This window comes from Aptenodytes patagonicus, chromosome 6 (genome assembly GCF_965638725.1).
Source record: "Aptenodytes patagonicus chromosome 6, bAptPat1.pri.cur, whole genome shotgun sequence".
Taxonomy (NCBI): domain Eukaryota; kingdom Metazoa; phylum Chordata; class Aves; order Sphenisciformes; family Spheniscidae; genus Aptenodytes; species Aptenodytes patagonicus.
Window position 1 is genome coordinate 6,752,447 of NC_134954.1, and position 27,403 is coordinate 6,779,849.

At 39.4% G+C, this 27,403-nt stretch overlaps 1 protein-coding gene across 1 annotated transcript; it reads right to left on the reverse strand.

Moving 5' to 3' along the window:
* On the reverse strand, positions 1-27,403 carry PCOLCE2 (procollagen C-endopeptidase enhancer 2). Its single transcript, XM_076340627.1, has 9 exons — positions 27,315-27,403; positions 26,166-26,274; positions 18,047-18,302; positions 16,225-16,349; positions 12,973-13,109; positions 8,028-8,182; positions 4,220-4,303; positions 1,951-2,118; positions 1-567 (listed from the first exon to the last, which is right to left on the reverse strand). The coding sequence occupies exons 1-9, from the start codon at positions 27,401-27,403 to the stop codon at positions 437-439; spliced, it is 1,254 nt and encodes a 417-aa protein (XP_076196742.1). The 3' UTR covers positions 1-436.

Genomic DNA, 27,403 nt, shown 5'->3' on the forward strand with positions numbered 1-27,403 from the left:
TATGATTTATCTTAAAATATTTTATTGAGCACAGATAATAATGCAGAAGTCCATGTAATAAAACAACTTTAAAGAAAAAGCTAAGTTAAAATGAGTTACTATAAATATTGCACTTAGAATTCTTATTTTACATACACAACTCCTTAAAAAAACCGGACAATTATAAATTAACAGCTTCCAAGTAATAGGAATTTGGTATGTTTGACATCAGATGGCTGTGCTGCAAATCTTCAGCTTTAAGACTTAGGAGGATCTGTTCTCATCTTGGTAGGTACACGTAATGGATACCGCTTTGTGCCAGGGTGTGCTTAGGTGGATGGGAGGGAAGAAGGGGTGAGCATGGTCTTAGTGTTGACAGTCAGTTGTATTTTCATGACTTAGAGTAAGTGAAAATTATTTTTCAAGAGATGATAGAATGCAGCTGCAGAGTTTAGTTTTAACATGTTTTGTTTTTCAAGGCGTTTAGGATCTTTGAGTTCTTGGTCTTAAAACTCGTGACAAAGTTGTTGGGAAAGACTTTGCCTCTACCGTCTTCTTCTTCCTGGCCCATGATGATGTAGTTTAAACCTACAAAGGAGAGCGTGATATTACAAGACAGAAATCCGGGATGTGATTTGGTAAGTGTAGTTCTTTATCTGTGATTTCTATTCGTTCGCGCTCTGTTAACCAATACCTTCTAACATTTTTTCCTTCCTACCTAAAGCATATACTTCCTTACCCATCTTTGCCACGCTTGTTAGGCAATAAACATACAGTTATGTAAAAATCAAGTAGATCTATAGCTAACCATCTACTACATAATTAAATATATAGGAGATATTCATTAAATGTAGGCTGTCAAATAAGTCTGAAAGACATTAGAAATGTAGTCTAAACACTGGGTAACTTAGCTACTAACGCCCAAAGTGGAATGTGTCTCATTCATTTTGGATATTTTCTCATTTGCTCAGCTTGTAGGATAATGCACTTAAGGGATAATGCACTTAAGTCTTTTCATTCCCTTTTCCTCCCCCAAAGACATAAACATTTGCTAGATACATAGAGAGGCAGTCAGGCAAGCAAGGTGGGCTTAATGCGTGATAAGCCCTGGCTTTGGAGAAATCGGTTGGATTTGCGTATTTGTATGGCTTAGAAGGGTCAGGGGTTTGCAAGGCCTTAGGCTGGAAGGAGTGGTGGTATAGGGGTATGAGCAGAAAAGTTTAGATACCAAGTAATGGCTATTAAATAATTCATGGCCATTTAGGAAGAGAAATGCAAGTGTGTGGTTTGGAGCTGAAAAGGGTTTTATGTTTTACGTAGTTACTTCAATGAAACATAGTCTCAGTATTTCTCAGTACCTCTACCACAGAGGTAGCCCTTGTCGCATTTAACTGGAAATTACCTTGGTTGGTCTACTCTGTATAATACTGTTTAAGGTAGCTATAGAAATACTGGCTGTTTGCAGATACAGAGTGCGCTTAGTACTACATTATTTCTACAGTAAAGATGTAAACATATACAGGAGAGAAGCAACAGGGAAACATGTTAATTTTTGTCATTTGCTGTGACATACTGCTCGTCTAGATTTAGCATGCTGTTGTTTTTCCCTTCTAAATAACTGTGCATGAAAACTAGCTCCAAAATATATGCATGTAAAAACAAAATCTATCTGAGCTTTGTTTGAGAGAACCAAATCACATTTTACTTCATATCACATGGGTTAAAAAAAAAAAAAATTTTTTTCAGACTCCTTTGATCTAAGTGAGTCTAATCCTTTGTAAGTAAAACTTAAAAATACAATATAAACCTGGATAACTAGTTATTTTTATCTTAAATTGGTTATAATATTAGTTGCTGATTATAGAAACAATTAGTGTAATTTTACTGATTTTTGTGGTCATATTTCAAATAGCAGTTTTCAAAACTGTTGTCTTTTATAAACACATAAAGCGGTTATTTTTGTGTACTTACCTCTTCTGATGGGAGGACACTGCTTACATACAACAATAATCTTGGCACTCATACTCTTGCCGGCTTGTTGAATTGCTAAATTTCCCTCCTTATATACATTAATGATTGATATTGTTGCATGCAGACTGCCAGCCCGCGTTATTGCTGTGATTACAGTTCCAGTTATTACTAGAAGAAAAGACATTTGATACATTTTTATTATTTTTTTTAGATACAGATTTTGAGGCATCATAAAAACTGATATTAGTATCGGTATGTAAGTCCATAATAAGGAAGGAAAGTATACCATATATAAGTATACATATACTAAGTATATTAATCCATAATAAGGAAGGAAACAATACTGGAAACAGTTACTAAAAATGTGGGTATCACCCGTAAGAGATAACTCACTACTGACAAATTTTGGTGGCACCAAATATAAAACTGTCCTTAGAATGTATTAGTCTCTTGCAAGCCCAGTTCTAGGTTTTGATAATTTCAATTATACGGTACAATTTGATACTACTTTTAATGACTAATTTTAAAACAGTCGAGAAGTTGAATTGAAAACGTTCTAGCCAAAAGCTGAATTCCCAGCTCTCTGACACTCAAATGAGCAGCAGGGAATAGTTAATGCCCTAAGAGCTAATTTTGATCTGCGCGAGGCTTGATACTGATAAAAATGTGCCGATTTCAGTGAAATTTAGACTACAGATTAGACCATCATATCTCCCAAAGACCTCTCAGTATGAAAATAAAGATACCATTTTTTTCCTTGGGTGACTAAATTAATCTGTAGGCCATCTTTATTTATCAAAAGGGAATGGTAAGTGGTACTAGCAATTTTTTTTCTTCTCAGATCACCTTTTGTAAATAAGCTATTCTATCCTAAGATCAATTAGACCTTCAGTTATCAAGTATGTGCAGCCAGATTTATTTTACAAATCTGCATAATCCACATTTTGGGTTAGGCGTTTGTAAATTTGTGCATTATCTTCCTTTAATCCAGACCTTCTAATTAAATGGGAACGTTCAAGTCCAATCGAAAGAGAACTGTGGATGTTAAAATGCTGGGTATTGGAGTTATATGTCTAGAAACAATAAAAATGAAATGCATGATGAAAGAGAAATAGCTCTTATTTTCTAAATTCATAAAGCCAGCAAATAAACTTGGAATAAATCATACTCTACAAACAGCACACCTTCTGTTCTTACCTTAGGATACATTTGCATTCACAGTGCATACAAAATATTTTTACTCTTACTCATGCCATGGAAAAGACTGAAAAATGTCAAGTATTTGACAAAAGGTGAGAGTGAATGTGATTTATTACCCTGATGCTAGAGGAAAAAGAACAAGTTTTACACAGTGTTATTTACCGTCAACGGCGAGAGCTGAGGCACGGTCAGTAAGGTTTTTTTCCCCTACCTGCTTCTTTTGGTTTTGGGCCAGCCTATGCTGTTTGCAAATTAAAACAGGCTGGTGGTCAAGAGCGGTAGAGGGTCGTGCTGCAGTGACTCCATTCTGCTGTAGGGTACAGCCACAGCCCTCAACTGTTTTTCTAGCAAAATGATGCAAAGCTGCCCCCACTTTCCTGAAACAGCAGATTTCCTCAAATCTCATGGGATTAGCTATAAAGTTAGAGAGAGGGATTAAAACAAACAAAAAGTGGTTGGGGGGAGGGGGGGGAAGTTGTCCCATCAAATTTTTAGGCATGTTATAGGGGATTAAAAGAAGCTTCCAGTATTAATATGGGAAAATACTCTTGCGACATAACTGAATAAATCAGCAGTGACAATGCCATCCAAATATACAGCAGACATCGTTTTTCCTGAGTGGTTTGTGTCTGTGTACAGAGGGCAGTGCTTGTAAGCTTCCATGCCTTCTAACTTCTTTTAAAAATATTTTGGAAGTCTATAAACGGAATTGTGGAATAGTCAGCAGGTACAGCATAAAATGTGTATTGGCTGGTTACACACAAATGAGATGACAATACAGTAACTGAATCAATACTTTCCTCTAGGAGGTTGTCATACATTGTCATTTGCTTTTCAGATTGAGAAAGTACGTTTGTTTGAGATATATGTGCAGCGCCTATTTCGGAATATCTCCAAGAATGTATTGAGTGAAAACACAGATACTAATGTCAGATAGACACATAAGATGGTGTAAAAATATAGCCTATATATTAATGATAACTCAGAACTACATCTGGTAAAATTCCTATGGGTCTAAAAACACAGTGCCAAGTGAATAATTAAAAAGAAACAAATTTTGCTTCCTTACCGAAGTTGCTTGAACAATAATTGCTTTCCAGAGTCCCGCTCCTCTTACACTTTTGCTGGCACAGGGCAACTGTAGGTTTCGCAACTTTTTGAAGAGCAAAAAGTAAATTGAAACTGAATTGAGGTATCTGATACCAATGCAAAGCAGTATGTTTAATAAAAGAAGAAGAAAGATGAATAATGCTGGTGTATACATTAACTAGATCTGGTATTGCGAGGGATGAACACCACAATAATATTCCTTTCCTCTGCCATCACCTCCAATCATCATCATCTCATGTGTGTCTCAGCTACGTCCCTGTTCTAATGACCTCACAGAATGGGATGTTACCAAAAATTTACATTTGATTGCAGTGTGATCTTAAATATGTAACTTATTTAGTGTTGCCATGCAGCCCTAGTAGTACACTTAAAGTATCCTAACGTGATATTACAGTAACACTCAGAGAGAGGGGGTGGCCTTTTATCTGAAATTACCGTACTGTGGAGGAAGAGAGCAGAGCTCAAATTCCTGACTCTTTTTTTTTTTTTCTAAATTTTTCACATAGCTTCATGACATGTAGTACTGTATAATTTTTACTGATGACATTTTGAAAGACAACGTAACGTTTGAAGTACCTATTTAATATTAGGGGTTGACATTTCCTTTCTGAAATGGAATGCTTTGTTTATAAACAAGTGAATACACTTTGTATTTTTTTTCCTCCTTGGGTGGATGTTAATAGCCTCTGTGCTTTACTCAGCTAACCCTTTCTACGTAACGTGTCGGGATGAAGTATTTTTAAGGCTTTTATGTCCTTTTCAAATTTGTTTGGAATTGGTCAATGACATCATAGTTATTGGAAACACAGATCTAAGACAGATTAAAAAAACCCAAGCCCCTACGTAACACTAATTTCCAAGAAAAAGTAAATTAGTTATGAAGAATATCTTTGCATTTTTTTACTTTCTTTAGAATAGAGCATTTCACAGAAGTTTTATTCAGCCTATACTTTCTGAAAAAGAATTTCTGACTAATTTTCCAATCAGTAATTTATACTTGTACTTCTCTTTTAATTGAATGAATTGATTCTTTTTATAATTTTCCAAGTTTCTGAGATTCAGCTGAATGGCATTAAAACTACTTTGTCTTCAATGTTATGCCCATGACTGTTAGAAGATCTGCATACTCACTATTTTGCCTTTCAAATCCAAAGTTTAAAAATTTGACCCCTTATTTCTCATTGATTTGGGGTTGTTTGTTTGGTTTTGGGTTTTTTTTTTTTCAGTCTTCACATGATTGGTATGCAGTGTGACTCTTTAGAAAATTAAATGCCTCCCACAAGGAAAAGTGTTCTGAAGAGCGAGTTACTATGTCTATGGAAGCGTATCTACTCATGTTCTACAGGACGTAGCCTCAGATCTACACGGTCACGGGAGTGAAACTCCTACTGCCATCGCTTCCGCTGCCTGGATGTGTCTGCAGAGTTCTTTCATACCACTGTGTGTTTCTATTTTTAATTATATGCCGAGTTGCTTTTTGTAAAGTGACTTCTGTGTAGAATACAATGTAGAAATAATACACTATATTCAGCTCCTAGAACTTTAAACTAAATGATAATTTTTCAAATTATTATTTCAAATTACAGTTAGCGCTTGGCAAGGTGCCATGCCATTTAATTAGTTTTCCCGTCGCACCGCATCAGTTGCTAGGTCAAGCAAGTACCTCCTATCTCAATGCTACATGCAGCACCACAAAAACTAAGAATTTAATGTTCCTTGAGTCTTGCAATTCAGTGTCCGTAGCAGGAAGACAAGAAATGTAGCAGGTAGATGAGTCACAGGGGCATGCCAGTATGGTAGCTGCCAAAAATTTATTGAGGTGCTCTGATTTTTCTAAATTTAAAACTGGGATTATGCATTACAAAATACTCTTGTTTGGTCCTCTCGGGGGGGTGGGGTGGGGTGCTAACACTTCAAGCTTTACTTCTGAGTTTAGTAAATTTTGGTTGGTGACTAGCTTTGCTATGATTTGTCAGTAGAGGCTGCCTATTTTTTGTACAGACGAGTAAGGTATTTTAGCAAAATTCTCCAATGCAAAATTGGAGAAGAACTGAATTAAAAGTTTAGTCGCCTACCATTTTACAGGTAGCCATATTGACAGGCAAATGCATTACTTGATCCAATGAAACAAGAAAATCAATTACTTAACCATATGTATTGGATTAATCTTCATTACTTTTATTAATGTATTGTATAGCATTTACTTATTTCTTCAGGTACTAATATTTTTATGTAAGGTAGAGACTGAGGTAATTCTTGAAAGCACCTACTGAAGTTAAATATTTTATTAATGCCTGAAGTTCTGTGCAAGTGTGAACAGGTCTGATTTGCAAGACAATAAGCTAAGTCTATTTGAACTAGACACTTCGGAATGCAAACGATTGATCAGAAATTTAACTGAACTGTAGAGGTTTGGTGTGCTTTGGTTCGTTTTTAAGATCAGAAATGCCTACACCATGCATAATTGATCAGACATTGAAAGGACTTACATCTGTCTGCCTAACAAGTCCTTTTGAACGCCTTCCCTCTGTTGTCCTCTCTCAGATGATATTGCATTGTTTTTATTTTCTGACACTGATGTTGTCATAAAAATTGATTTGGAATTAATTAGTAAAGTACACCTCTTTTGCACGTGCACACACAAACAGCTCACAGAGCAAAACTCAATGGCAAGACCCTGAACACAAATGCAGTGTGAGATATCCGACAGCCTGGATTAGTTGAGACCAAGTGTTTGAACTAACAACTTCGTTAAGAAGTGCTTTATAGTGAAGAAGAGCTGAATTATTTATTATTAGAGTAGCAGTCACATCAGAATGATTTACAGGTCATTACGATTTCATTTTTATAATGTTTATTTTCATCTATTTTAAATACCTTTCATTATCAGTATTTAAGCACCACAGCTTGTTGGTTTCCTGCTGACAGGCTGTTGCTGTCCTGACTTTTGATGCGTTTTAAGTACAAATCAGGTTATGTGTTGCAAAAACATCATAAATAATTCGGTTTTCTGCTATAACTGTATCTTAAATCTCTCATGTTCAGGTTATAGAAATTATAAGAATTTATCCCTTCAATATCTCAGTAATGAGGTAGTTTTGGCAATGCCTTCAGAGAAATCCTCCTCTGATCTTTCATATATGCTGTCTAGTCTTAAATATAAAAGGAAACTTATTTTTAGTGTGACACATTTCTTTAAGTTCCCATCCCTGATTTTTTTAAAATAAAAATAATTCTAGGAGAGTGTCATGTTGACAGGATGTTGACAGAATCTGAAGAGGGCTCAGGTGGCTTCCATACCAATTTTGTTTGATCTTAGTAACTATATGAAGAAAAATATGGTTAGATTTTTACATGTTAACTTGTATAGAAGAAAGAGTTCTTTTACATAAAACTATTTCCTAAAATATTTAGAACTTCTTATACAAAAGAACTTTGTTCATCCATTCTTCTATGGACTTTGCTAGTTAACTGTCAAAAATTGAGAAGAGACAGGAAAATTCTCTCAGCTGGAGCAAGTTACTGTTACACTGAACTCCCGCCTGGATAGATTTCCTTTTAATAATCTTAAGTAAATTCTCCCTTGAGTATATGAAGATACTCCCTTGAGTATATTAATTTTAATTCATTCTTTCAATATTTGAAATACTAACAAACCATAAACCTGTAATTTTTAATATACTTTCTATGACATTTTTCCGTAACCCTCTCCTTGTCCTGGAATGATTTATTTTTCTAAGAAATAAAATAAAGCCAGTAAAACTTACTTGAGGTAGCAGGGACTGTTGTGGTAGTAGGCGGAACTGTAGTTGTGGGTAACTTTTTTGGTCTAAATTTATAATGGGCAATAAAGCCATCAGCTGTTAAGCTTAAATCAGACAAAAACTGAATGAGCAACTCATTTCTCTCAGACAGAATAGGCCTGAAATAGAAAAACAAAATATTTCCATTGTTTTGAATGCAATGACAAAAAGCATTAATAGCATTCTTCTTACAAAAAAAGAGAGAGCGCGCTTCACTTTAATTACTGGTCTGAATGCAGCATCTGCCCCCAGACTAATATTGAAATACATGTTTCTTTGCTGGCAAGTCAGACACTGGTGTTATGAGTGTGAAATTCATTCTGATGAATCATCTAAACCTCTGATTCCTGAAGGTTATGTCAATATGAGTATCTTTAAATTCTTCTGTGTGACTTCATTGCAGACTTCACTCGGAATGGAAGGGGCTAGATTAACACAGTGGGAAAATATATTGAAGAAATCCTCAGTTTATAGTGGAGGTAAGTAAATGGGTTTTTTATTTATTTGGTTTTGTTTAATGAAAAACATATTACGCATTTGGAAGGCCTTAAGAAAATGAATTCAATGTTGGATTCTGTAATTCTTTGACAAAAACACTAAAAATAAAATGTTGTGGGTTGTTATTTCTCTGGGCTCAGTTTTTGTCAATGATTGGATATTCATTACCACGGCCTTGAACAGCTAATGGAGTTATTTTCTTAGGATTTGAAATGTCATAAGCAAGCACTGTTCAGTGTATTAGTTTTCAGCTCATAAACTGCATAGTACCTTCTGTGACGCTAACTGCCTCTGGATGTGGATGTAGTGCGATGAGACTTCATTCAAGATTACTATTAGAGAAAATTGTATGGAATGCAAGTCTAGCCAAAGCAGCACGTCTCTCATTCCTTTGAGCTTTCCACAGACCTTGTCTCAATATTCATTAATAATTAGTAACACAAATTTTTCAAGCAAAACCACAGTTTTTGGAAAGAGGAAGAAAAATAAATACAGGGGCAAAAGAATCTTGGTGAGGAGAGAGGGGAATAGAAAGTGGTTTTAAGATGCAGTTTTACTAAAATGACTGTGTTGTTTCTTCCCAGCAAGTCTGACAGAGTTCACGAGCAGGAGTTCTTCAAAACACTTGATCAGGCCTTTGAAGTAAAAACTTGTGATCATGTCCCAGTTTTTTGGCAGGTGTTTCAGACATCAGTTTACTCTGATGGCCGCGTCTGACATAACCAAAAGTAAGTGCCTGGTTATCTGGAATTCTGTAGATTTACAGATGCCGGGGTAGTTGCACAGGTTACGCTTTTCTTGCTGCAGTATTGACACAGGCTGTGGACGTACGAGGGCACCGATTATCAGCTGCCTGAGAGCTTCGTTCTGTGTCCTGAACACCAGGACTACAACACCAAATCTGAAAAATCTGACCTAGTCTGTGTAGCCCGTCTTTTTAAAAAAGGCTTTTTGTCTGAGAGGCAGAGGTTTTTTTGAGTAATTACTTCTCCTAATAAATTGTGATTATTATGTATACCATTCATTTATGTGTCATAGTAATTGTATTTAGGATTCAGGTATGTGGTTACACTGTATGCTTGCTGGTCTGCAGTTGGATCTGAATTCACCTCTGCAACCACCAAATGAGCTGAAGGTATCCACTTTACTCATACTTCTGATGTATTTCTGTTACAGATGCCACGTTACATTATCTGTATCTGCTGGTAAATGAGTTCCACTTTGCATGATTACTGTGTCAGACATGCAACTAATACTCTTTATAGCAGGCTTGCTTCACAATTCAGTTTACACACCATGATTTCTGGTTCTTTTACAACACTGGTCTTGTCCTTACTGTTTTTCTGAACCCAGCTGATAAATTATGGTGAGAATTCTGCAGGGCTAGTGGAAAATCCCCAAGAGCCATACTTTCCCCCTTTCACTGGATATAGAAGCTGCCTATATACAACTCTGCAAGGGAAAGTGTTCAAGCTCTATATTGGATCTCTGGTGAGGAAGCAATGCTATCCTAAAATTGGCTTTCAGGACACTTCTAACATTCTGCAACAGGAAATCTCATCTCTAAGCTATGCGGTCTGGGTCTGAGCCCAGTATTCTGCCCTTATTTGCCTGTTGCACAAAGTCCATACTAAAATGTCTATATTTTGAAGCCCACCAGGGTTTGGCAGACCAATTTACAGCTTTGACATGCTGTGGGGATAGATGCTGAGCCACAGTTGAGAGGTGGTTTAGGAAGCTACTCCTGGTTGCCTCTCAGGGACTAACTGGCGTTTCTTCCTTTTGCACTGCCCTGTCAGCCAAGACCAGATCCTGACAGTGCAAAATGTGCTTGCACAGCTGGGCTAGATTTTAGCTGGAAAGAGACAGCTAAGTCCCAGGGACTGGAGGCCACCAGCCTCATCTGTAAGGGGTGTTGTTCACTGCTGCCTTCTGAGAACCAAGGGAAGGACAAGATCTTGTGGAGTTCGGTTCTTACCTCAGTTGGAAAAGGTCTGAAATGTCACAACTTACGTATAGAGTGAGTCAAACTAGACTCTAATCATGCTTCTGGCTTAAACTCTGTTCAACTAGGAAGCAAGTCCATTTGCTCCAGTGCTTTGGATCTGACTTGCACACAACAAAACATCCATGGCAGGAACTGAAGGCATTTGTACAGAACATCACTAGTTAAGTGTTTCCAATATGAGATTCTGTTAGCTTTTGGGGTTTTTTACAGTAGCTTCAAGGTAAATAACTTACTGTTCTGCAGTAACAGTTGAGTTGTAAGGGATGGATCTGCAAAGTCGCAAGGAGGTTCTCATGCTATGCTCATCAATGGAATACCTGTCTACCTGGTCATAAAGTATTAAGTAATGTAACTAACGTCTGTCATCTACTGGTTGCTTTCTTTATTCTGTCTAAAGAAAGAGGAGTGTTTGCAATAGAATTCCTTTTGGGAAGGTGTGTTTACTTCAGATGGTGGTGATTTGTTATCTAATACGTACAGATGCTCACAACATTCAGGTCAGAGAAAACTGTCACCCATTTGGAGACCCATTCAGTCCATCTGCAGTCACTCCAAGTGCCACAGCACTGCGAGGCAACAATTCATCTTAGTTTCCAGGTAAAGCTCTAAGCTATAAAGTATGAAGTCACTTTGCTATGAATACATACGTGAGGCAAAAATGGAAAAATTCTGAATGTCATTTGGCAAAGAGGTGGAAGTGAATGTCCAAGATTTCTAACCCACCTCCCTGCCTTGAGGACTCAATACTAACTCTGCCTTGCAGAATCTCCTGCCGTCTCACAGCCTTCGGGCGGGAGGCAATATGGAAAGATAGTTTACTTTTGCTAGTGAAGTTTTTCCTGAAAACAAGGAAGTGCTTATGTATGTAACTACAGCTAGAATTTAGCCTCTTGCATCATTTTAGTGACCTGAATTATGTAGCACTTCAAGAACAATCTTACCCATAAGATTCTCTGTTATCAGTATCTTTTTATAGAGCAGTTTTTTTAACCTTACTACAAGAAGGGGGCCTGAAAAGAAATTAATGTAAGCCTGAAAAGAAGTGTCTTTACATAGAAAGTTTCAAATTGGAAGGGAAAAAAAAAAAAGAAAGAAAAAAGAAAAGTGTAACTCAAGACCAAAAGCCTAAGGTGGCTGAAGGAAACTGAAGTTAATATATTTCAGGTGCAGCCCTACCCTTAATTAAATTCTTGCTGAATTTCTAATAAATTTCTGTAGGCCTAAGCTTACTCTATTTCTAGCACTGTCATGCTATTGCATAGCTGCTGCATGGAGAAGAAATAGTCCTACAGAATGTCTGCCTCCCCTCTCGTCTCCTGAGGGTATACTGCATAACCTTAAAAAACTCAGCCAAACAAAAAACACAAAAAACCCTCACAGTAAATCTCAGCCTAGCAAGCTATGCCTAGAAAGACTGAGGCATGCACCTCCTCCCCCTGTACCACAATCAATTGCCCTTGGGAATAAAACTAGCTGCCACTTCTGAGATGTAAGTCTAGTCACACACCTCCATGTATTTTTTATTTTTTTTTAATAGCTTGGATTTCTTGAAACAAAATGCATCCTCTTCATCTTCTAAAGCTACTCAGCTTTAAGAAGCTTGATTGAAGAGGAACAATGGGAAAGGAGAGCTAAAAATTACTAGCCTCACCCAAAAAACTTTACACTTTTTGGGGGAATAATTATGATCCACTATTGCTAGAGCTGATTATATAGTTGGGGGCGGGAGGCTTGGGAGGATGGGTTGTTTTTTGGGGGATAGGTGAGTTGTGGGTTGCAGGGGGGGTTGTTGAGGGGATTTGGGGGCAGCAAGTTGATAGCAAAGCTGGTGAAAGCCTGCTGTGCTACCCAGCACGCTCAGGAAAGCAGTCTGTGCCATGAGAGAACGTGCCTTGGCACAGACGGAAGAGGTGGTAAGCAGCGATGCAAGGAGCAGCCAGGGAGCCAGCAGAAGGGAAGTGGCTGAGGGGGAAATGAGTCAGATAAAGTGAGTAAGGAGCCAAGGGGCTAGAGAGTTCAGCTGGATCCTTGTACTTCAGTATCTATAATTAAAACATACATGTTAAGTGATGTTAGTGTTCAGCTACCATTAGTATTGGTATCATACCAATATCAATAGCATTAGCGTTAGTATTGGTGTTATTAGACAGCGCTCTAATGAGGCTTGAGGGACAGGACAGGACAGAACACAGGTTGGAGCCAGGGCTAGTCATGGAGGGAGAGAGAAAAGGGAAAACCTAAGGAGAGACAAGATACTAAGCAACTCCTAGAAGTTCAATTGGAGGTAGAAAATGTCATATTTAATTTAAAAAAGAATAAAAATCTTTCAGAAGCCTAGTACAGAACTGTTGGCAAAATGACACATAGTGGTAGTGAAGTTCATAATTCAAGAAAGTTACTTACGCTGGTGGACTGTCTCCGCAGTACTTCCCGATTCTTTTAGCATCATCGATTTCCCCACCATTAAACACTGCGACATAGTCATATCTGCAGTAGTTGTCTCTCTCCACATCAAACTTCTCAAACTTTAACTCTATTAGCTGCAGGGAAAGTGTAAATAACTCATTAAGGTTTTGATATGCAGAATTTATTAGTGCTTCTTATAGTAAGTGACCTTTTCATATTAAGTACTAATTGATTTTTCTTTCCATAAAGGAGAAGTCCTTAATCCACTTAATTGTGGAGAAAAGTATTTTAATCCACGTGACTTCTCTCCAACAAATAGTTCAACGTATGACTCTAATATTCTATAAAACATTTTGTTGTCAAATATATGCAAGTAATTTCTGATAAAGTTATTTTTATGAGTGAATGAAAACAGGATAGTAGGTGTTAGGTGTTACGTTGCTTTTAAAATAACTGTAACAAATCTAAACCACAGAAAAGGGGCTTTTAGTGTCATTGCATCATTCAAGATACGCTAAAGAAAAAGCAAGGGCAAAGTTGGTAAGAGCCATTTCACTGACTTAAAGAGCAGGGTTTGAACCACTGTGGTTGCCAATGCTGGGTTTACTTGATGCAGAAATAAAAAGGTCAGAAACAAAAATATTGGTAGAAATAAAATTAGTAAATAATAAGACTAAAACCAAGAGAAAGTAAGTAGTTAAAGGAATTGTGTTTCCATACACGATTTCCATAAACATTCGGGCTTTACAAGTCATAAGTGAGAACTAGTATAACTCTGGTACTTCCAGTACTGATGCTATTATCTCCAATATGACTTGTATTTATGGACTTTTCTACTTAAGAAAGAAAAACAATGGACAAGAAAACAGAAATGGAATTTGCTACTCTGAAACGAAGTCCTGCAGTATGATGCTGTCAGTTGTGTGTAGCAAGGAAGAAAACACAACATTAACTGCGCGATTGAAACAGAGGTAATATATGCATTTAGGTTGCTTCTTTACATGAAGCACAACAGTATTTAAATCACCTTCCCATAAATAGCACAAATGAAGCTTGAATGACAGCACTGAATTGTGTTGATCGTAGCTATGCAGGATTTCTCTTTAAAGGTTTGTCTCAAACAAAGATGACATTAAATCTTTTAAGATTGTACGAAGAAAAATGAGTAATTTGTACATTGCATACACTTTATTTGATTTACTGACATAGTAAAAATGATCTTGTTCTACATTGATAGTAATGATAGCCTGTTATCACCTGATGTCTTAGTTTTGCCTGGATATGCTTTTGCACTATTCCACTGTGTAAGGCATCATTTTGTTTCCCATAAACTACGAGTAACCTAGGGGCACTTGGTTTCAGAGATGAGGGACAGGCTTGTTTCAAAAACCTTGTCATCACGATGAAAAAATGCACTTTAAATGGAAGTACCCATCTGAATAATACGCTTGTGATCAAAAAAGATGGTATAGAAAGAAGTAATGCAACGGGGAGTAGAAATGCTAAATTTTTCCATATGCGGGCAAAACAGCAGGCCATAATATCTACTTTACTATTGTTCATAAGTGTGCTTTGCACTAAAAGAAGTATTTTGTGATAGAAGCTCTTCACCATCATGAGAAGCTCCTCCATCTTCTGTAATAAATGAAGTAATGACTGGTTTGTATTAGAAGCAAAAGAGTGCCTTGTTTTATTGCTCATATGCTTGTGAAAAGGAAGTACAGACAACAGCACCTAAACTTTGGCAAATGGAAGAGTGAACAGCTTTTCGTCTGCACTTGGAGAGAGACGCTTATTCACTACTTCCTCAAAAATGGCTTTTGTCACTGTCAAAATTCTGCCTCGTTTGCATGCAAACAGCCACTATTGCAGTACATGAAAAATACGTATTTGGAAACTTGTAGATTTATGGAACAGGATCTTCAAAAGGCACAGGATATAATGCCCTTATTTTTATGCTTACATAGCCTTTCTTAAATCTTCTCTACAAGCTTAGGAAAAGTTTTTAGGCTTACCTAGAGATATTTGGAAAGAACCAAAGTAATCTGCAGTTTACAGATAAGGTTTTAAAAATCACTGCCTATCTATAGGATTGTTAAATGACCTGTATCTAGCAAGCAAGGAATGTGGATTAAAGAGGAGTACAGGAAAGACTAAGCTGACATACCGCTTCAGCTCAAGGGAGAAAATATCTTGGTAAATGGAAAAGTATGAAAGATCTGAAGAATATATTTATCTGGGGCAGCTTTTTTTATTTGGAGGATTATGGTCATGAGGAGAAGATTAAGAGGAAAGTTGTCTTTACATGTAGAGGAATTTAAAAAGCTGGACGTGGTTAAGAAAAGCAACCTACCAAACATGCTTGGACGACCAAAACATTCAATCGTTGTAGAATTCCTGCTAAGGTACAGTGCAGATGGCTCGGCAACAACCAGAAAATGTGAAGCTAGGATTGAGATTAGCCCTACAGCGTAGGGAACACGCTTGTGTTTGCCATGCTGGCAAATGGCGGCAAATGAGCCCTCTTGGTCTGCCGTCACATCTCTTCAGGTCTTAATGAAGTGGTAACATATGCTCTGATGGCATCTGGCTAATTAAGCAAGCGTGTTATGAGGTGGAGCCTTCAAATTATGAAATAAAACAAACTTTATGAAATGTACATTGAAAACCCCTGTGCAGGACACATCTGAATATACTCCCTGTACTGTAAGCAGAATAAAATAATTTCTGCGTTTAATAAATTCAATCAGCTCTGCCTGGGTACCTTAATAACAAACTGCAGCAACACTGAAAATGCTACAAATGTTGTTAGACTTAAACCTAGCATTGGTCATCATCATGTTTGGTCCTGAGATGATCGCCTGCCCTAACCTAATTTGCATGGTTTTGTTAATTAACAAAATCATCTTCCAAAAAAATCTGTTTTAAAAGCCTCACCAGTCAGAGATGCCTTAAAAAGTTTAATTTAGGGGAATGTATCAATGCACAGAAGAGGACATACGATGTTGAGAAAGCACAGGAGTTACTGGAGTGAGCCAGGTAATACATGAAAGGAAGGCGGGCGTCGCTGGAGCGTGGGTGTGCCTGCACTCCTTGCACGTACTGAACTTCAGATTTCAGCCAGACAGCATTTTTATTCTTGCAGTGCAACGCAGGCAGCGCGTTGTGCGAGCAGGCTGTTGATGAGGTGTTAGTCCTTGCAGGCCACGGAAGCCGTGCCATGCCGGCGGGGCGATGGCAGCGCCTTACCTGGTTCTTCGGGGCGACGATGTGCCAGGAGCAGGTGACTCCCGCTGGGTAATCTCGCTCCGGCCAGTTGGGCGTTTGGAAGGACCCCGACGGCTTCTCCAGTCGTCCCCCACAGTACTGATCCCCTGCAAGTACAGCACACCATGCTGACCAGAGTGCAGCAGCGATGCAGGTAAGCCACGTAATGCGCTTGTTTTACTGCAGGGGCCTCTCTGAGGGAGACACGGCCGGTTCCAGCCGGTTCCGGCCGCCTCTGCCACGGCCCTACCACAGGACACGGCTGAGCCCGTCAGCTCAGCTGGTGGCACCTCCGGGAAAACGTAGTTAATAAAGGGCAGAAAACGCCAGACGTGGAGGAAGAGGGGGGTAAAAAAAAGAGTGAGCAGCATTCCTGCGAACACCAGGGACGGAGGAGAAAGAGGAGCCGCAGGTGCTGAAGCAGGCATCCCCGTGGCCCATGGGTGAGCTGTGCCGGGGCTGACGGGCATTCCCGAAGGAACTACGGCCTGTGGAGAGCCCATGGCGGAGCGGGTTTTTTTTCATCCGTATCTCCTCCTCCCAGTCCCAAATTACAAAGCTACATCGGGTATGTAATCCTTATTTATAATATGATTATGAACCTTCTTTATTAAATTAACTCTATCGCGTCAGAGTCATTTAATATATCTTCTGAGAAGTTATCAACACAGGGATCCAATGGGAAAGACTAATAAATAACTCATCACCTGCACTGCGTCTGCCCAACAACCCGTCTAGTTTGGTATCATGCTAATAGCAAAGGCCTTGAAAAAGAGTCACTCAGCAGGGCGATACCACCTCCCTGTAACCTCCCAGCCTCTCGCAGTTCGTGGCCTTCCCAAGCACAAGGCAATGCCTTTATGTTTAATAATCCCTAACAAATTTTTCTTTCGCCTGTTTTTCTAATTGTTTTTAAACCAGTGTAGAAATTGACAATCCACAATGTCCCCTGGCACAGGACTCCACCACTTTACAGCTCACTGAGAAAAATCGCCCTCTCTCTTCCCTTGCAGCCACTCGCTCATCTGTTTTTTGTATTAGAAGAGACAGCGACTGTGGTCCCCGTTCACTGCCTCCGTACCGTCATGACTTTACAGCCCTCTCCTACACTCCCCTTCACCTTCTCTTTTCCAGCATGAAAAGGTCCATGCTGTGCAGCTGGTCTTTGTGTAGAAGATGTTCCTTAACTCTATCATACTTGTTGTCTCTGATTGCTTCTGATAGTTTTATTATATCCCGTTCTGAGATGGGAACATCAGAATGGCACACAGTGTTCAAGATGCATTATGGATTTATAGTGGCATAATTTTTTGTTGTTATTGTTTGGTCTTTATTCCCTTTTCAAAAAATTGTTAAGTTTCTGTTTCTTTTTTGATACTTATTGAGCACTGGATTGATGCTCAACTATTGTTTTCATAAATTATCTATTTTAAACCTAAGATCTCATTCCTAAGCGGTAATAGTCAATTCAGAGCCTGTACTGTACAGAAAGTTAGGGTGTTTTCCCCTTATTTGCAACAATTACCTACATTGAATTTCATCTGCCATTTTATTGACTAGCCATTACCATATTGCTACTAGATGCAGTTCTTCCACAACTCTTACAATACTTAGCCCTCCTCTTTACTACTTTGATTAACTATGATGGCTAAACAGTTATACATTGCTATTTGCTAAGGAAGATAATTAATGAATAAGTTGAACAGCACAATCTCTGGCATCACATCTCTTTAAGCACTAATGTGGCTCTCCATAGAGTTGTACAGTTATATTTGTCTTCAGCACATACGTAACTGTTAATTACCTCTTTCATGTGGTTCTGCTGCAGAAAACTTCGCAATGAATCCACTTCCAGCAGTATTAGCATCTGAAGTCATCTGCACCAACATTTTATTGCTGTTGGATACAAGGGCACCTGGTTTCACAGTACCACAGAACCTGCCGATGCGTTGTCCATTGGCATGGCCGTTGTATATATCCACAAAATCATATCGGCACAAGTTGTCACTTTCCAGGTCTAAATATCTAAAAGAAAGAACCACCACTTTTCCTTCTGGGACCTGCAGCGAGAGAGGGAGGGAGGGAGGGGAGATACGTATCTTGAAGTGTGACTGACACCACATATCTATCTGATCCCACTATTTGCATGAGTATTTTCATATTCTTCACTTCTCGCCAGTTAAGCACTTTTTGTCAACTATACTCCAGGCAGAGTGGTTTTTAAAATCATACTGGACCAATCATAAGAAGAAAGCTCTGGCCATCTCTGTTGCCATTATCTTCTTCCTGATCCACAGTATCATCAAGCAAGGCTCATATAGCTGATTATATACCATCACCGCCCAGTTCAGCTTGGCATGTTTCTCTTATTTTCTGCTGAAAGTATGCAATCAGCCATGCAGCTCCCTGTCACCAAGTAAGGTGAGGAGGATGAGATTAATATGGTTTAAAAAAAAATATGGAACAAGCAATTTACAATTTTGAGCAAATGAAATGGCCTCTCTTATCTTGCTGATTTGTGTCATAAAGTTTCATAGTTTGAAGGGTTTTTTAATTTACTGACACACGATTTACATTTATAAATAAAATTGGAAACTTTATGGCTAATGCTGTGCAACCCTAATATTTAGTTATCGGAGTGGGTACATTTAGCTTGAAGGCTGCAGTGAAAGAATTCTATTTGGAAAGAATATGTAAAACTATAAACAGAGAGTTCAAAAGAACCATTAGTGGGTGTCCTCAATACAGAAAAGAGTTTTGTTTTCTGAAACGTCTGAGGAAACATGACAGGGCAAATCTTTTTACACGTCTGCATCTGTGGACATTGTGAAAGAGGCAAGAGTACTGAGAAGGATGAAATTAAGAGAGCATAATAGTTTACAAGGAGGAGAACATTTCCTGGGATAGAGTTGCAAGCTTTTAAGAGAATAAGCAGCATACTGAGAAGTGAAAACTATTCTAACAAAGCACTCAATGCTACGTAACAGGACAGGAAGAAGGGAAACAGTATTTTAAAGTATAGAGGGACCCTAGACAGGCAAAATGTAATTATCTGCGTTCAATTCACAGCCCAGTAGAGTGGTTACCTATTAAAATACTTGCAGCCGTTCTATTTTACTGAGACACTGCTATTATTTTCTGCTTCAAATATATAACACACAATATATCTGCAGTTAAGTCCATATTTAAGCCACTTTATTTGAGTTCATTAATTTTTCCCTTCCTTAACAGTGACTCATTTTAAACCACCAGTTTGAGATAAACTACAACTAAACTGTTCCTATATGAAACTGTCAAACAGTGTTTCAATGTTGTGAGTTTCAACAGTTAAAAATGCCTTGTCAGGTATAGATGGAAGTGCTATAGATGGAAGTGACCACTTAACCCACAGAAGATACTAATACAGGCAGCAGCTCTAGATGTAGTGAAAAATGTGTTGTAGATATGTTAAGGTTACTCATTCATGCGGCTGCTTTTATGTCCAGTGCTGATACTGATCCTGCAGCAGGATAGACTTTTGCACGAGCCGTTTCCAACTGCCCGGGGCCCACGTACGCACTGGCTGACCAGCCCACTGCAGTTCCTGTTGCTGGTTTCAGAGTATTTTCCTTTAAGTTCAAAGTTCTCTCAAAAATGCATTCAGTTCCCCTGTGCTGACGTACATCACTACTACTACTACTACATCAAAACCACAAAACTCATCTAATCTTACCCAGAAATTCCAAAGCATAATGACTATGTTTTAGAAAACTTTAAAGCCAGATGTTAGGTTTAGAACTCACACTACTGAAGTGAGCAAGCCCTATAGCTGGTACCAGAAAATAACCCACAAGTATGTTTAGTCAGCGTAAGGCCAATACAGACACATGGTCATATTGTTAGATGTTCTGTGAAAGCAATATGACTCCTTGAATCACTGCTCTCATAACTAAATCTCTGATTATTGCATTCACTTGTCTTCTGGTCTGAATCACTAAGAAGCATTAAGACATGGTCATTTTAACAGAAGAAGAGGTAAAAGGAATTTGGTATTCCTGTCAGAAGATCTGAATGTTATTTATGGTTATACTACAAACTCTATGTGACCAGACAAATCGGTTCAAAAATGTTGGCTGTAAAGTTAGTCAGATAAAGTCAGATTTAGGCAGTTAAATTTAAGCAGCCTTTTTTCCAGAAGTATGTATGTAAAATAACATATGCTCTTTTGGGGTGGAACACTCATTATTCATAAGTTTGTACAACTGGTACAACAGGATCCAAATGAGGTGACCTTTAAAGGTTATCATGTTTTAAAACGGACTGAGCTGTTATGCCTACAGTTAAGATTGTCCAACATTTTCCACTCCAGTGTCTTGCAGCTTTGATACAACTTATCCATCTTTAAGAAGTTTCCCCTTTTCCTTCCACTGTTCCTGAAAGTTAAGCAGAAGTTGCTCTATTGTATTAAATAGTTTTGTCAGTGCTTATGAGATTTTTCCCTACTTTCTCAGCTTGAATTGCTGCTTTGAAGACACCGACTCCCTCCCAGAGTTTGAAGAAGGAAGTTGAAATGTGAGAGGTGGCTGGTTCTGGGGTAAGAAAAGGTCTTTTTGCTGTCCTTGTAGAAATGCATTCAGATTTAGCCAAGTGGTTATCCCTCAGTCATGCTGACGGGTGCTCACTGACAGCTTTGTTCCACGAGCACATGGAACCAGCGTTGCTCTGCTCACATCAGCCTCAAGGCACTCAGTCCTACCCCCCGGGTTTCCCGCTCCCTCTTGCTGCCCCAAGTGGGGTGTGGGGAACCAGGACGTGGGACTGACCCGCGCTCAAGAGGGAGAGGACGCTGGCAAAGCAGCCAAACTCTGAACTGCCAGACAACCATCACTCAAGTCTTGGGTTTTCTGTTTCATGGTATAAGTAATTCTGTGCAGTGTTGTATGCTTCTTTCTCCTCTCTCCACCGCTGACTACGTTATACTAGACTACATTATGTTATCTAATTATATTTCATTATAGTTTTTAATCTCTCTAGCTTCTCTTAGTTCAGTCTACTTGATCTTGGTCAAGACTGTTCCCCATAGATGTACTGAGTTTCTAAGTTTTGTTTCATGACAAGTTGTAAGAAAATGTGTAGGAAAAACTCAGCCACATGGTCGTGAATGTTTAACAAGGAGCCTACTCTAGATTTTAGTTGTCAGAATAATCCTTGCTCACATTTAGCTGAATTTGGGGAGATTAAGTCATTTACAGAAATGTGTGAACTGGGGCCCTTAATCACAGTCACTACTTACTGCCATTACTTTATAAAATAATGTCATTGCTTATTAAAATAATATTTGTCATTATTCACAAAAGTAACAAATTTGTTCCAGCATGTTAAATCAATGAAAAGTTTGTGGTCTGACCAGGTGACACTCAAGAGTGCGGAGGATGGTGGTTCCACATTCTGGCAGCAGCCGCTCCAGTTTGCAGCTACTCCCAAGGAATCCCACCCTAAATACAGGTGCCTTTGCAAAACAAGACTTTTCTTTCATTTCTACCATTCCCCTTTTTCGAATGTTGAAAACTAGTGTGCTAAAATCTGCCAATGTTTATCCTAGGACCTTTAAAATATTGCTCCATGAGAAACACAGGGGAGAAAGTAAAGGCCAGCATGACTCAGTATTGTTTACTTTGAGCCACATCCGAGCCTGATGCAGTAAGATGATGGGATACCTCAGAGGAAGAATTGGAAGGAATTGCAGCTCTTAAGAAAAAAAGAGGGAGGAGTCAAAGGAAGAATATGTGATGCTTCCCCTGCAGGGTGTGCCTTATTTTTCTGTTTTATCCATCCAGCTGGTATCTTTCAATGACAGAGGCACTTCAGCTTCTGCCTCTCCTTGTCACACTGAGGGTGACTGACCCATACTTGCCCTGTGCTTCCCTTCCTATTTTAACTCTATGAACTTCTTTAGGATCAGAAATTATGACGCTAAACTCATGTGAAGGATGCCTTACTCCTATTGAAGGCTAAAGGAAAATAGCATTCCCTGAATTTTTAGGGGGAGTTTTTCTAGAGCAGAATTCCCTAAAATCATCCGTGCAGATTATTAACCTCTTCAGAAGGGCATGATTATTTCATATATACAACCCACCACAAAATAAGGTCCCTAGATTTTTTTTGTTGTCATTCATTGCAGGTGTTTCATATAATGTTAATCAAAGTTCACTTACATTAAAAGTAGTTAAGCTGTTTTTCTGTTGTTGTTCTGACTGAACACAAAGCCCTCTTCATCATTGTGCCTCTCTCAGTTCTGGGGAGGATTCCCAAACTGTCATACTTTTCAAAATTACTTGGTTTAGATTATTTGCTTTGAAAATAATCTTTTGGTGGGGAAAAACCCTTAAATGCCAACTTCCTGAGAAAATATTCTGCCTAATTTTTAAACCTATATGTATATGGGTTTAATATATTTTTGTGTATGTTTAATACCAAATGCTGATTGTATGTTTTGCCATAGCACTCCTAGGTAGACTTGAAAAATACATCAGCTACCTGCAAGCCAAACATATTATTTCTCTCTACTGAGAATGAATGTGAAAGTTATTTGGAGTTACATCCTGGGAAGAACCACAGTTCCTGCCTAGCCGCTTGTTCCCTAGTTCCATCCTCTCCAGCCACAAAGGAACAATTTTTAAAAAAAAATCGTATTAGCTGCTCTCCCTGACAAAGGCACTAGATTCTGTTCAGCTATTTCTTTTCTGGCAATACAACCATGCGTGAAGATCTGTTCTCTACTGGAAGGGCAGTTTCACAATGATATGGGAAAATGAATGCTTAAAACGTAGAGAAAATGATTTAAAATATTTCACTCCCCCAGGGCAGATTCCCAACTCCCCTGATAAGTAAATTTTTCAAACCTTGCTTATTGTCAGCAAACCTGCTGGAACACAGCTCCTGAACCTATAAAAATATAACCTTACATAACTCTGACAGTCTTCAGAATTATTGTTGCACATGAAGTTGTTAGAGTTTTATGGGAACTACACAGTCTGCCAGAAAAACACAATACAGCAGTCCAGATTCTTGGACTTTGTGACACATTTATGTGAGGTGATGGCCAAGAAGGATTACAGAGTATTAAAAGTAAATGTATATGACATATTTTAGATAAAGCTATATACATTACTATAGGAAAGGAAATAGCTGTACAAATGACTTCTCAGCAAAGCCAGCTAAAAGCTGCTGGGTAGTCTGCCAAGGTTGTAATATAACCACAAGCATGTGCTGAACACTTCTTAGAGCTCTTAGAATAGAGAAGCTATTTTCTTTAGCCAGCTGAAAAAGTCCCAGTCTCTTGAAATAACAGAACCATAATTGAGTTAGAGAGACTCTTCTAGCTTTAGCAAACCAGTTGGAAAGATTTCAGCTGATACCTGAATGCTACATTGCTTTATCTGTATTACCCATAACGTTTTCTAAACCTATTTTCTTCTAAAGACTTAATTAGCTGTCACTCTGCCTCTCTGTGGATTTCTTCTATAGACGATGAGATCCTGTAGTTGAGAAAACAACAGCTTCGTGCTTCTTGTGACCCAGACGCAAAGTGGGTCTTTGCAGACTTGTCAGATCCTGCATTAGACAGAGTGTTTTCAGGAAGGTGTTCACAGCCCTTGGCTAAAACGGACAGGCAAAAAGTCTTAGTTACCTTCTAAGATCAGATGCTAAATGAGGAAGCCTAACAGTAACGACAGCGTATTTCTTCACGGCCGTGTAACTGGCTTTCTTACTTGGGTGCTATTGCAAGCTATTCTGAACCCCAGCAGTATCTGGTGAAAGGATTCGGCTGTTTAAATTCAGGCTAACCAGACCCTTGAGTGTAACACTTTCCCTCAGTTTGGTAAATCATCCTCTTCTTAAAGAGGGTGCAGGCTTAGTCTTGCAAGTTTTATAGTCCTCGCCTTCCCTACATCCTTCCTGCGTATCCAAAAGACAGGGCGTTCTACACAGTTGATGGGGAAAAAAAAAGCAGCTTGGCTTAGTGAACAGTATTGTCTAATAGGGGTTAAATGAGGTAGGGGCACAAGAAAGCCGGGACTACTACAGTCGTGCAGCCCTTCTCTGGCTTTGCGCGAGCTACAGAGAATAGGTATGCAGCAGACGAAGAGCAGGAGTAAACGGCAGCACAGCAGAAAAGTGGGAGTCAGGACGATCATGAAATGCCAGAAGCCACCAAGCTCCTCCCGTGGTCAGTAAAGCCCGAGTGCAGACACATCTCTGCTACAGCTTTGTGGTAACGCCTCTCACAATGTCCAGGCTAATCTGGAAGCTCGCATCTTGTTGGCAATAGCCACATTAAGTCTGCAATGAAACCACTCTGTATGGACTTTTTAAATACAATCAGTTGTTCTCTTCTCCCTCTACCCCCGATATATGATGAAGGGCAGATCCATAGGATGCTTCAGTAAATGCTTCTTCAGTGCTGCCTGCATTTGTAATCTGAATTTTTTACTGGTAAAAACTTTATGCTGTTATAATAAAAATTATTATTTCCCTCTGGATTCAAGTTTGAACTTTTGAAGATCTCATACTGAGTTATATTGGTAAACTAACTTTGGAGGTTTTTTCCCTTTTATTTAAGCCATGTGTGTATGATTCCAAATGCAATTTGCATCTGCTCTTCAGATTGTAAGGTGGGCCACGCTAATTGCTGTAATCGCAGCCCCTCGACAGCAGGAAGCAAGTTTATTTATGAGCATACACTGTATTTCACGTCATAGTCTTCTGGATAAAGTCAGTCACAGATTAAAGGTAACCTCTAACTTGGCCCTAATAATAATGCAACATAAAGGTGCAGAAAGCAACTGTTGCAGCTTCACTGGTATCCTTCAGATAAAATTATTAAAATTACATCACTTGTTTGGTACGGGAGTTGTTTTAACCAAACACTGTAAACAGATCAATGTCTCCTGCTTTGCGTCAGCATCTCTACAGTAGCAGGAGACAATTATCCTGTGACATCCTATTCTACTGCCAACACCTAGCCTGTAACGCAGTCTTTGAACTGAAGTTGTCTTTAGTGATCCCGTCAACACGCAGACTAATTTATTTTTTTATGCTTTCTTATACTTCTTTTTTTCTGCAAAGCCCATATCCTAGGCCTGAATGTCACAGGAGTTCTTAGTGAACTGTGCCTAAAAAATGGGGAGGAAATTTGGTGGGCGATTTTGGAAGGCTTAATTCGTGCAGATGTGAGGAAATCGGAATAATCATTCATTCAAATCCCTTTCTCTGAGTTTGTGGATAAGGACACATCCAGCACCGGAGTGTTTAGTCCTAGTCATTTAATGGCATTTGCTGTCCACGAATACGATGCCTCTGCCCTACAGTCTCATTTCAGCATCAAAATATCAGTCATACCACATGCTTTCGCATGGTCGCTTATAAATGTAACAACACTTTCCTATTGCTTCGTCAGCTTGCTGTATGACATACTCCAGATGTCCTGGCTGGCAGAACACTGTTATTAGCACACCACAAGCAAACCTGCCTGAATTTTTTGTTTTCGTTTGAAACTTTTTCTATGTCTTCTTGCCAACGAATTTTGCGTCTCATTATCTGCACCTCAAAGCTTTACTTCAATCCATTTGATCTAACCAGCTATTGCTTTCTGCAGTGACTGGAAGGGTAGACGTTTGCTTTCAAGTGGGTTAATTTAAAACAATTAGAGGTGTATCTATGGAAGTCAATGAAAATTTGCTTCTGACATTAGGCAAGGTCAGTTCTATTTCAGCCACTTAACTATCATATTACAGCAACCCTAAAAAGCCCCAGATAGTTGAGCTGCTCTGAGTTACTGAGTTTGTTATTGCACATATGTTATCCCATATAAAACACTGCATTAACAACAAATAGCTCTTCATTGTCTTCAGCACTGATTTTGTGATATTAAAAATTCTTACTGTGATTTTCCAAGTACATTTGCTGTTTGGAGGGTAGACTCCAGGAAATCCTTCACTCCCAATAAACCCTGACTCTCCAGATACAACTCCTCCACATGTAAAGGTAGGCCTGAGAATAATAGGAAAAATAGTGCTTAATTTTTTAAATATATTTCATTTATTCTTTGTATAATAGTAAAGAGTCACGGACTGTCTTATACTTAAAAACACAGCTTAAATACTTAAAAACATTGCTAACTTTAAACATATGTTTCATTACTTACATAATTTCTCTATTGACATAGAACGTGCAATTTAACACGCAAACGTAGGTGTAGAGAAAATTAACAACTTGGACCTTAATTCTGGGTTTACACAGACTCTTATCCTTCCCTCCTTTTTTAATTCATGAGATGGAAGGTGTGGTGGTGTGATACATCATTGCAAATGGCCATTATAATGAAAAAATAATTATTAAAAAGTCGTTAGTTCTGACTTTTTATAGTATATATGAGTAGTTAAAATAGCACAGTAATAAAAATAGCTTCTAATTCCTTTCTATTCCACCCTGAAATGCTTTGAATTTAGGTATTTTAATCAAGTAAGTCGCTTTGGAAGTTTTCTGTACCGCAGGAACACCGTCCACCATGCGCCCAAGTCCTGCTGCGCCGGCCTGGCGACGAGTCCTACGTCCCGATTCTGCCGGTGTGAGGACGCTCAGGGCTAAACAGGTCAAGTGCCCGCTCCCTGCTCCGGCCGCCCCGGGGCCGCGCTGCCCCCGGGGACACCCGAGGGGCCCCGAGACACCCCCCCCCCCCCCCCCCCCGCGCAGGACCGCAGCGTTACCGCCGAGGACACGCGGGTGAGCGAACGCCCTGCTGGGCTTTAGATACTGGGACATCGTATCACATCGTTACGTTATGTTACACGCTGTGTTATCTGGGGCTGCTCTCGCAGTGGCCTGTCTCCGTGGAGAAAGCCCCTGTCCGTGCCCTCCCTTGATGCAGCAACGGGCAATAAAACACCCGCGGGTGCTGCCCGGGGGCGGCGGAGGCGTCCGCGCACCCCACGGAGGAGCGGTGGACACCGCTCCTGCGGAGGGAGGGGGGGGGCAGGGGCGGGGGCGCAGCCGTGCGCGGCGCTGCGCGGGCGCGGAGGGACGCGCGGTACCTGTGCGGCGGGGCCGCGGGGCGCGCCGCCGCCAGCAGCAGCAGCGGCAGCAGCAGCGGCAGCGGCGGCCGCGGGGCGGCGGGCGGCAT